The sequence below is a fragment of the Geotrypetes seraphini genome, chromosome 4, assembly GCF_902459505.1.
Source record: "Geotrypetes seraphini chromosome 4, aGeoSer1.1, whole genome shotgun sequence".
Taxonomy (NCBI): domain Eukaryota; kingdom Metazoa; phylum Chordata; class Amphibia; order Gymnophiona; family Dermophiidae; genus Geotrypetes; species Geotrypetes seraphini.
Window position 1 is genome coordinate 196,347,354 of NC_047087.1, and position 12,421 is coordinate 196,359,774.

Genomic DNA, 12,421 nt, shown 5'->3' on the forward strand with positions numbered 1-12,421 from the left:
CCACCTTATCCAAATCTGAAAAAACTGACCCCATTCTTTCCTCTTATAATAAGGCCTTGCTGGAGATTAATGTATTAACTGACAGATGGGACAGCTCCAGACTTGTATCACTCTGGAATAATATTAGGTTTAAAATCCAGGCAAATACTATATCATGGCGACTGTGGCAGCAAAGAGGAATATGGGCTATAAAGGATTTTATGGTCGATGATAGATGGATGATATTCCAAGAACTGTCTTAACAAATGGGACTTACCCAAAAATCAATATTTTAAGTGGTTGCAGCTCTCTCATTGCCTACAATCATCTGTACTAGATGTAAAGGCTCAGGTAGTTCAACCAAGTTTAAGTGCAATAATTTGTAAATTCTCTAAATTTGGATAATAAAGCATCACTATGGTACAAACTAATTCAGATAGCCAAATTCCATATGCCAATTACAACAGAACATAAATGGCAAGAGGAGTTGAATCTACCTTCTGATACTATCGATTGGACTGTTGTATGGTTGACTTTTTTTTTCAAGTCAATCGGATCTGCTTCAGTACTGCAATCTATTTTCTTTTTGTTACAGAGCTGTATAGCACCCAATAAGATAGATCCATCCACTCCCTCCTGCTATTGGTCATGTCATCAAAATACAGGTACTTTGAAGCATTTACTATTCTCTTGTAAACATCTCGTTATAAATTGGGAAAAAGTATGGCGAATTATATGTGATATATTAGATATCAAGGAACCAATTAACTTTACCATCATTTTAATGACACAGGGTCTAACTGTTCCGTTGGACACTCATAAGGGCAGATTGTTGACTATCATGCTCTCTTTAGCAATCCAAAATGTGTTATTTTGCTGGAAAGATCTTTCTAAGATTGAATTTCACGCATGGTGGAATAATCTGTTTAATTGGTAAATATAAGAACATAAGAGATGCCGCTGCTGGGTCAAACCAGTGGTCCATCATGTCCAGCAGTCCGCTTGACATGTGGGCTTTGTTATAATGTTTCTCTGCATCGGAGTGTGGTGTCAGCAGTGGGGTCATTAACCATGGACTGCAAGCATATCTGCCATCCCCTGTAACAACAAATACAGTATAAGGTTAAAAGTATCCTTTCTGTTAAAAAAAAATAGCCACACACTTCTTTGAGCCAACATAAATCCAACCTACCCAGTAGCCATGATTGTCCAAAATTTCCTTCTGCAAATTTCTGTCCGATGGTGGAGGTTGTCAGTATGTATGAATCATGGCAGCTACCAGGGAACTTGGAAAAAACATTGAGGATCACTGAGGTTGGCATCACATATTACTTGTACATTCAAGGAGTGTCCCATTTTACAATTCCAGTATATCATTTTCTCTCCAAGGGGGGGTGGGGGAGTAAATAGTATATGTGTACAGTCGATGAGCCCCAAGATTTGGTCATTCCTGCAATCTGACAAAAGTCTTAACTAGACGTTCTTCCTCCACACCCTCAGGAATCTGATGTACTGTCTGGCACGTTTTTTGATTGCTTGAAGAACCTGTCCCAAAGATCTGCACCCTGATGGCTGGGTCACACCACTCAAACACCCGATGACTCGCTGACAGGATTCGGTGGCAAGAAAATGGAGGATGGCAAGCAGCTTCACTAGATCAGGCACTGCATGTGAACGAGCTGTTTTTGGATCAATATCAGCTCTAATTTCACCATAAAGATGTAAAATAGCAGCCCTGCTAAGACGGTAATTGTTCATTACCTTCTGGTTGGACATGTCATCCAGGGCAATTTGCGCATGAAACATACGAGGGCAGGGAGGTACTCACCTTCTTTCTCTAGCTCCATCTCTATCGTCATACTCGTGTTCTAAAAGAAGAAGATAGCAGAGCTGACAACCGCCGTCCATTTCGCTCAGGAAAAGAAATGTAATGTTTCTAGCAGACAAGACCGTTAACAACGCTGGGATCACGCAATCATATATACAGCATATGAATCCCATGAGGCTATGCGGCTTCTTTGGGCCGTTAAGCGTGAAGCAAACAAAGGCGACCCTGTGATGTCATATACGTGCAACAAGCTAGCTCGAAAGAAAGGGGGAGGGATGGCTGGCCCTAAAAAGGAACGATACAACAACTTTTTGGGGTGAATTTTTCAATTGTTATATTCTGTCCAACATGCATGGCGAGCCCGGGGTTAATCCACGATTTTCACCCGGTCTTGCAACTCACATTGGACATCCGATTTACACCTGGGCTCGCTGTGTGCATTGGTCTAATAAAACAATAATTTATTCTTACCCTTATGTAAAGATATATAAAATGGGGATCCCGGTTTATATTCGGGTCAATGCCCCCTCCCAGAATTTTTTAAGGCCGCCGCCAGGCTCTGCCCTGCTCCTCCTCCCTATCATACCTGTACCTCTGCCATCGTGTTGGAGATTCAGCGGGTCCTCTGCAGATCTGTGGCCCGGCAGGGAGGGAGGGAGGCTGGCTGGCTGGCTGGCTTCGGGGGAGGGAGTAGGACAAAGGCTGGAAGGCAGTGAGGGGGAGGCAGGCAGGCTGGTTTTGGCAAGGGAGGGGCACTAAGGAAATGGGAAGGAGGCACTGGGGGCACTAAGGTCACAGGAAGGGGCACTATGGACATGGGATGGAGGCACTGGGGGCACTAATGTAACCAGGGTTAAAAGTTTAAAAATTATTTGAGTGTGAAAAACAGGGTTTAAAGAAGATTTTAAAGGGTTTTTGAAGCAGAGAGGATCTGGAATGTAAGAACTGGGTTTTTTCCTATTTTGAGAAAGTTGGTTTGTATTTTTTTTTTGTATTGGTGCAATTTTGGTATTCTGTTGCTGATCTCCTGCATAGGTTTGCTGTCCTAGTGCAGAGATCAGCATCAGCTGCATGAACATTCTAACTGTCAGATTTGACAGTTGGGAGGATGACTTGGATCTGTGTGCAGGTAGTTTGGTTTCTGGGCCTTGTGAGAAGGTAATTAAGCTGTTTTTATTGAATTTTGAATAGGAATTAGAGGTTTTGGTTTAAGTTGAGGTTTGATATATAGATTCTGGTATTTATCCAAGGGTGAAAATGTTTCTTTCTGGCTGATATGAAGAATTGTTTTATCTATGAAACTATCTGATGCTAGAAATAGTCTGTGAGAATCTTCTGGGAAGTGTTTTCAGAGATTCTCCGAGTGACAAATCTGTGGTGCTGATTTTTTGGAGAAGATTTTATGAGAGGTCCTGTGCAATGTTCCCTCTAAGGATTGATGAGGTGTGTGCAAAAAAAAATATGCATGAGCGACAAGTTACATACTCCACAAATTTATGAGCAGGCACGGAGGATGAGTGCCTGTGAGATTGTGGGAGAGTTAAATACTCAAAACTTAGAAGAATAATAATTTACTTAAAGTTTTTGCTTCGCCAGCTTTCTGGTATTGTGGCAGCGGCTCCTCTCACGAATCCACACCTGCTTTGGAAGTCCGATGCAGTCGGGGATCTTGAGAGGAGCCACCGCTGCATCTTTCAACTTAAAATACATTAAGATGAGCAGGGCAGACCGCCGCCGCCGCTTCCTCTCACTTCTGCCCGCCCTTGATTGAGCGACACGAGAAAACGTATGAGCGACGCCACTGAAAATAGTGAGCGATCGCTCATGCGCTCAGCTTAGAGGGAACATTGGTCCTGTGTGAGATTCCTGTAAAATGCTGTGAGAGAAATATTGGTGAAGCAAGGTTGTGAACTGCTTTTGGAAACCTGATTTCTGGAGAAGTTAATGAGATGTCCTGTGACAGATTTCTGTGGAATGTTGTGAGAGAATACTAGTGAAGCAAAATTGTGAACTGCTTTTGAAATCTGATTTCTGGAGAAATTTTCAGTCTCTGTGTAATAAGTCTGTAGTGCTGATTTCTAGAGAAGTTAATGAGATGTTCCTGTGACAGATTTCTGTGGAATGTTATGAGACCATTAGTGAAGCAAAGTTGTGAAACTGCCTTGGAAATCTTTTTCTGGGAATAATTTCTGTTAAGATTTTGGGAAAAGATTTATAATCATGAAATGTTTAAAGGAAGGATGAGTTTTGTGATTTATATATAGGAAATTTTGGGGAGGGAAATAGTATAGGGAACATCATTTATCTGGTTTTTTTCCTAGTTTAGAAAGTATTTTAGGCAACTGTGAGGTTATAAGATTTAGGATAGGGTTTTTCTTATTGATTTGGTTTTAGTTAGAGTAGTAGGTTGGTTTCAGGAAGAAAGAGTCTGCTAGCAACAGCATTCCAATGTGATACCCCTACACAGTAAGGACAGAAAGCCTCAAATACCCTGTACCGAGGGGAAGTAGAATTTCATTGTCTAGATTTGATATATAGAGCATTTGTTTATTAAATTTTATTTCTATTTTAAATTTGAAACCTTGGTGCTTCTTTATATCTATTTTGTTTATGGTTTAACATTTTTATTTCCAGTTTACATTACATTTTATTATTATATATTTTTTATGTAATTCACTCCTTCTCCTGGGGAAAGGTATCAATTTAATCCTCGGTGTTCACGACTACAAAATAAATCTTATTTCAAGAGGGATACCTTTTACCTCACATGAGAAGGAGGGGGTTACACTAAGGACACAGAAGGGGGCACTAAGGACATGGGAAGGAGGCACTGGGGGCACTAAGGACATAGGAAGGAGGGAGGGAATAGAAAGGGACAATTGTTAGGCCTGAGTGCAGAAAGAAAAAGAAATGAAAGAAAGGATGCACAGTCAGAAGGAAACGCAACCAGAGACTCATGAAATCACTAAACAGGAAAGGTAGGAAGGTAGGAAAAATGATTTTATTTTCAATTTAGTGATCAAAATGTGTCAGTTCTGAGAATTTATCTGCTGTCTATATTTTGCACTATATTTGTCTATTTTTCTATACTTATTGAGATGACATTGCATATTTTAAAGTCATCTGCCTTGACATCTTTGAACCCCCCCCAAATATAAATGATAATTAACATTTTTTCTGCATATAATGTGCTTTGTGGGGATTTTTTAATTTTATGGTTACCATTATGAATTAATAAGATATTGTGTACATGAAAAATGAATGAAATAAATCGGGGGCGGGACTGACAATAGATGTCCCATTTTGATGAAAAAAATAAATGATCACGATGGTGGACTCTGGGGTGGTGGAGAAGGAGGGAGAGATGCCGGATGAAAGGCTAGTTAAGAAAAGGTGGATCTGTGGAGGGAGAATAAAAAAAAGGAAAGATACCAGACTTCCTGGGGCGGGAAGGGAAATGGAAAGGGAGGACAGAGTTGGCAGATGGATGGTTAGCATGCAGAAAGAAGAAAGAAGGAGACCCTGGCAAGCAAGTTATCAGATGTAAACCAGAGCCTTGGACCAACAAGATTTGATATATAACCAGACAACAAAAGGTAGAAAAATTAATTTTATTTTCTGTTTTGTGATTACAATATGTCAGATTTGAAATGTGTATCCTGCCAGAGCTGGTGTTGGACTGCAAACGTGAGCCTAGGATTTAACAGAGAGAAGAAAAGTCCTTTTTGTTTCTTTATTTTATTTACACCACAGCGCCAGTATGGTTAGGAGAAGCCAAATGGGGTGAAAAAGCTATAAAATCCACCAGGATTTTTGAAAAAAATCACCCAACTGGGCAGGAAAATCGAATTGAAAAACCAATTCAATAGGCTGAATCGAATCAAAATTTTTTTTCCTGAATCTGGCAGCATTAGTTTGCGCTACTGTCTTAGACTTTAGGACCTGGAATTGGGGAGAGATGGCATCCTCAGTACTTTATAATGCAAGTGAAACGAGGATTTGGTCAGACCTTTGAAGGGTCTGCAGAAAAAAAATATTGTATAGGCCGGGGACATGAGACAACAGGAAATGGGAACTTTTCTTCCTTCTATTTTTGTGAATGGAAAGGCTGAGGATGTCAGAGTTCAGTTAAAATATGTGCTTTATAAGAAAATATAATAATGTGTTTTATAAAGTTTATAGCATAGCTGGCCTACCTAGTGAGGTGTTCTAGTGGTGGTGGTGGTGGCAGCGTGTCAATCTGTTGAGAGGAAGAGGTGGTCTGGGAAATTTTGCTGAGCAAACTCCGGGCCCATTTCCACCCCCCAGTTAGTCCACTCCACTCAACTGGTTCACACACTGACTGGGTCTTTGGGTGTTGTTTTGGGATCTCTTCCAGTGGTTTATCAGTATCTCCTTCTGGTCCAAGGAAGGAAACTTTGTTATCCTTAGCATTGACCTACAGAATATGTTTGTAACAGCGCTGCTTGTGTGGCATTAGGCTATGTAGTGATCGAAAGAAAAAAACAGACCTTTGCACATTTTTGCACTATATGGTGGGTGTATGAGGAGATTAAACATTTCTTGCACAGCTAAGTCCATGTGAAGTTACCTTGTGCTGTATTTGACATCTATCAAGGTGTCTGTTTGAAAGGAAAGATCTAAACTTAAAAATGAAGTGGCCAGAAGTTATGGTAAAAGCAGATAGTGTAGCTGGTTTTAAGAAAGATTTGGACAAATTCCTGGAGGAAAAGTCCATAATCTGTTATTAAGACATGGGGAAAGTGTCTGCTTGCACTGGATCGGTAGCATGGAATGTTGCTACTCTTTGGGTTTTGACCAGGTATTAGTGTCCTGGATTGGCTACCATGAGAATGGGCTACTGGGCATGATGGACCATTGGTCTGACCCAGTTAGGCTATTCTTATGTTATGTTCTCATTCTTATTTTAATGTATTTTTTTCTGGGAACTTATCAGTGTTTTTTATAATGGGAACAAAAATGGAAGAGAATTAATGTGTGTGGGATGAGGGGGTAACTAATTTCTTCAGCTAAATAATTCAATCCACCTCAACCAGACATAGGAGAACTCACGCACCATTCACACACCCTCCAACCAAAAACGTCAAAAGAAAAAAACTGTTCGACAACCTCCTAGCCATTCGAGCTGCAACACTCGACCCCCAACTCTACAACCTATTGACCTCGACCACAGACTACAAAACCTTCAAAAAGAAATAAAAACCTTTCTATTCAAAAAACACATAAAACCGAACTAACACAATCAGAACTGTCCCAAGCATCACCTGCAACTACTCCATATGTACTTCTGATGTCATGACAATTCAGACATAATTTGTTATGTTATGGTATGTTTGGAATAATGGTTACATATATGAGATTCAATATAAGAAAATTTTCACTGTTTGTTTCTATTCTGACCATTTATTCCGTTTCATGGTCGTTACAAAAAATATTTTTTTACATGGGGGGGGGGGGAGGGGGGGTGTCAAAAAATGATGGGCCCCGGGTGCCACATACCCTAGGTACGCCACTGCTCCAAATGTCTCTCAGACCAGTCTTTGGTTTCTTTATAACAAATCCAGTTAACAATTTATACCACTGGGCGGCCTGGTACTCCAGGAAGTCCACCTGAAAGCATAAGAACTCTAAACTATATTGATTGTTAAGATTTTTCCATTCAGGGAACCCCACCTGAATGGCCTGCTTCAGTTGCATCCATCTAAAACTTTGTGATTTATTGAGGCCATATTTATGTTGCAACTGTGAAAAATCAAGCAGCTTACCATTAGAAATAACATCTTCTAATACACGTATTCCTGCTATCATCCAATACTTCCAGATGACCTTAAATCCGCCAATTTGAATCTTGGAGTTCAGCCATATAGTTTGATTTGATGATTTGTGAATTGGAATAGGTGTTAAATTACTTACATATCTTAATGTTTTCCATGTATCTACTAATATTCTGTTTTTTTATATAACCTAGGCATTTTGATACTGAGAACATGGCATAATTGCAGAGGAAACATGAGACGCCATTCCAACCATAACGAATCTGGGATATTCTCACTGAGCTCTAGAAGGACCCAATACATACCCTGGTGCATAATATAGGATTGATGATATCTATAAAAATTGGGAAAATTTATCCCTCCCCTTAAGGAAACCCAATCGTCACTAAGGTTCGCCAAACTCAATGAGCCTACCAGAGTTGGTGGTGTCTCCGTGGGCAGGCGAAGGAACCCAGCATCCAGCGTTGTCTGCACTAGGGTCGTGAAACCCCCGGCAGCCGAAGGAAAAGGCCGGGTGGTTCCCTTCCTCTTCCCCATTCGGGACTCCGCTGTGCTTGGTCCGAAAGCAGCGTCAAAGGCCCATAGGAAAAAGACCACACCAGTGGAAGAAGACTCCAATCTGCTCAAGAAAAAAGTTCAGTGGGCGGGTCACCACAAGGTAAAGGGAACAAGGGCAAGCAGAACCGCGCTAAGGCGGAGCTTGCCGCCTAGCATCTGTTCAAAACGCCATCTTGAATCCAGCTGACCAAATAATATTTTCTCTGCGTACAGTCAGTGTACTTTGTGGGTTTTTTTTTAATTTTATGGTTACCATTATGAATTAACTAGTATTTTAGCCCGTTACATTAACGGGTGCTAGAATATATGTCTGTCTTGTCTTTATTTCTGTCTCTCTCTCCCTCCATCTTTATTTCTGTCTCTCTCTCCCGCTGTCTTTCTTTCTGTCTGTCTCTATCCCTGGTCCCCTTTGTCTGTCTGTCTTTCTGTGTATCTCCCTACCCCTGTGTCTTTCTTCTTTTCTTTGTCTCCCTTCCTCCCGCTGTCTGTCTTTCTATCTATCTGTCTCTCTCCCTTCCTCCTATACAGCAGCATTTCTCTCCCACCACTTCCCTGTGCAGCAGCCAAAGCAGCATTCCCTCCCCCTCCATTTCAGTCCCCCCACTCCACTTCCCTGTGCAGCAGCAGTAGCGGTTTCTCTACCCTCCTTTCCCTTCCTGTGGTCTGCCGGCTCCCTTAGTCCTTTACCGCCCCCCCTTCCCTTCCCGCGGTCCCGACTATGAACCTGGCGATTCCAGCAGCGTGTGCAGCAGTCTTCACACGCTGCTTCGGGTCCTTCTACTGCCCTGATTTACTCTGGCACGTCCCTGATGACATCATCAGAGATGCGGCAGAGCAAATTAGGGCAGTAGAAGGGCCTGAAGCAGCGTGTGAAGACTGCTGCACATGCTGCTGGAATTGCCAGGTTCATAGTCGGGACTGTGGGATGGGAAGGGGGGGCGGCAAAGAACTCGGGTCCCGGGGTCAGCGCAAGAGCTGGGGCGGAAAGTTGCTGGGCTCCTCGGGTCTGTCGTAGAGGTCGGGCCAGCTCCGTTTCTCGGTTTATCCCGGGGCGGGGGGAGGGCGAGGGCAGGAGGCGCTCTTTGTACCCCAGCCCTTCGGAGGGTGCGTGTGAGTAGCCGGGAGACCTAGGCGGTGACAGAGGCTGCGGCGGCTGTCTTCGAGTGATACCAACTCTCGCTTCTCCTTTTCTGTCACTCCCGGACCGCTGCCCCGCGCCCTCTGACGACTGTGGTACACTTTTATTTTCCCCCAATGTGGCTGCCTCTAAATGTCCCGCCGCCGAATGCACCTGTCGCGTCTCTAGCACACCTTCGGATACGTAGTAAGCGTGCATGCGCACTCTTGCCGGCACATCCCGACAGGTCAGATCTCAGGGAACACGCGGTAAGAGTGCACATGCGCGCTTACCGTTTTATTATTATAGATAAGATAGTGTGTATGCATGAAAAATGAATGGAAGAAATTGGGGGTGGGGCTGGATTGGGTGGGGCTTGGGTGGGTTTGGGGGCGGGACTGAATATTAATAAATGTCCCGTTATGATGAAATAAATAAATAGAAGGTTGTGGGCAGTTCTGGGGCTAGTCAGCGCCTTTAAATTCTTCGTCTTGGCGCACCGAAGGCATTGGCGCGACGGGTCACCGAGAGAACGAGACATGAAGCAGCTACTCCTCCTCCTTCCCGCACTGCTCACTGGGGGTAAGCGAGTCGGGCCCTCCGAAAATAACCTGCGAGTCAGGTGGAGGAGGGGGAAATAGTCCTCTGACCTGTGCATGAAGCTGAAGGGGGGAAAATGCACGGGCGCGCTTCCCTCCCTCAAGGTGTTGGGGTGGCTGCGGGCAGAGTTCTTCCTGGCATCGTTAGTTAACTTGGGAAGGGGTTTAGGTAGGGCGTGGATTGCGTTTCAGTAGCGGAAAGACTCCCTTTCGATAATGAAAAAAAAAAATCTAAGCTGGTGTTTGGCTACTTTGTATTCTAGTTAGTTTTCTGGCTCCTCTTGTGTAGCTCGGATCTCTCTCTTCTTTTGGGAACGATGCACCACCCTGTGTTAGGAGGATGGCAATCGTTATTTAGGGCTCCTTTTATCAAGCCGCGTTAGGCGATAGAAACCCCCCCCAGCCTAACGCGGCATCGTAAAGGGTGTGTGGGATGCTGGCTTAATTTATTGTTATCAGAGCAATCATATGACTTAGGCCTCCGCGGGGTGTAAGTAAGTGTGAGAGTGTGTGAGTGTGAGTGGGGTGGGGGTGGGGGTAATTTTTTTTTTGTCTGTAGCGCGCGGTAATTACTTTCGAAATGCAACAGGGCCAACAATCGAGCAAGATAAAAGCACTCTGATATCGATCGGAAACTAAAAGTATCTGATTTTTATCGGAAGAACAGGCCATTATGTACTGCTTAAGGATATGATCAAGAAGAAATATGAGATTTACAATTTAGGGATTACATTATTTCATTACGACTCTTGTCTTGACACAGATAAACTTGTTTTGTGGGGAGAGGGAGTAAGGTATTTTCCAAATAGGGTCTTAGGCCTTTACAAAAGTTTTTTGTTTTTTCATTGTCGGGGTTGGGTGGGTATTTCTTAATTGTGCTGGTAAAGAATTCCACCATTCTGTTACAAGGTATGGGAAGCCTGTAGAATGAATAGTTAGTTTTATATTTGATTACTCTAGGATTTGGGAATCTTATTCTCTTTTTTTTTAAATTCTTTATTCATTTTCAAATTTACAATAAGTGTAACAATATATCCAAACAAATTAACAATAAATATAACACTTAATCATCAATGGTACAAATAATATGCAATTATCTCCCACCCTTCTTATCATATAATCAATACCTTATACAATATGTAAGAATAAATTTACCCCCTCCCACCCTCACAATCAAACTTGTAAATTTAAGGGAAAGAAAAAAAATAAAATGTCATCTAATCGGTATAATACTTTGTAAAGACTCCCACACATCCTGAAATTTCCTGAAAAAAACCACGCTGTATTGCAATAAATCTTTCCATTTTATAAACATGATATAAGAAATTCCACCAGAAATTATAATTTAATCTACTCCAATTTTTCAATTTATACGTAATTTGTTGATTGGCAACCCCAGTCATTATAAGTAATAATTTGTTATTATTTGTAGAATCTTATTCTCATATGATTACTGATCAGGTTGTATGTCTTCATATGGTAATTTTAACATGTAGTCTGGTGTTTGGAAATGGAAGTGAGGCACTGGAAAAATTCCACCTTAGAAATATACTTATTAATGTATCTCTAGTATTAAACTAGGATTCTTCTGGAACTAGTAAGTTCACTAACTACATGTTCTATGTCTGATCCCGTTTGCTGAATCTGTATTTCACTGCCCTTCTGGAGAGGAAAACTATGAGCTCCTTTTACTAAGCTGCGATAGTGGTTTTAGTGCGCACTAAATTGCTACGCGCGCTAGACGCTAACGCCAGCATTGAGCTGGCATTAGTTCTAGCCACGTAGCGCGGGTTTAGCATGCGTGGCAATTCTACGCCGAATGCACCTGTCACAGCTAAGTAAAAGGAGCCCTATAAGTCACTTCTACTTAAAGTTTCCTTGTAAATGTCTTGTTAAGATACAGGACATTGAATATGTTTATTGGGACCCCATTCAATTACAACAATTTTTGTTAGCTCGTGAACAGAAATGAGTTTCTTTTTTTTTCTTTTAATTATTTGATGTTTCATCTCTGAGAAAACGGAAGGATGTCAAGGTCTTATATAGTAGGAATGATTAGGATTCATATGAATTCAACCCATTTCTTTGATTTCCTTTTAAAAATTTATGGTAAAAAATGGTAATGTGTCTCTCCAGATTGTGGGCTTTAAAAGGATTGTTTGTTGAGTATTGTATTATATAAGTATTCATTTCGTGAAACCTTTTTCTTTGATATCATCTGATATTATTAAATGTATTAAATTTATTTAAAAAAAAAAAAAAAGGCACTTGTATCTTGGGTAGTGACAGTTTAACCCTAAGCCCTAAGAGTAAACTAATTTACGGTATGTACCTGTAATAACGAATCTATTTTTATGTATTCTTGTGATCTCTTTGTGTTTAAGATGCCGAATTAACTATATAAGGGGCTGGCTTTTGTCCAGAGTTTAGAACATACTGTGCCTCTCTGCCTTTAAGACTTTTATGTATTCTCATAAACAATTGTTAAACGGAGCACAACCTAATGTTTGTTTTCACAGATTATTTTTTTTTTTTAAATTATGCT

General features: G+C 41.5%; 1 protein-coding gene across 5 annotated transcripts in view; it reads left to right on the plus strand.

Moving 5' to 3' along the window:
• The first annotated feature begins 9,759 nt into the window (after window positions 1-9,759).
• The window catches only part of LOC117360021 (prosaposin-like), a 160,229-nt gene continuing 157,567 nt past the window's right edge, over window positions 9,760-12,421 (plus strand). For all 5 annotated transcript variants that reach the window (XM_033943565.1, XM_033943567.1, XM_033943569.1 and 2 more), the window contains exon 1: window positions 9,760-9,859. In XM_033943565.1, the coding sequence (XP_033799456.1) occupies window positions 9,817-9,859 (43 nt within the window). In that variant the 5' untranslated portion in view covers window positions 9,760-9,816. The remainder of the gene's footprint in view (window positions 9,860-12,421) is intronic.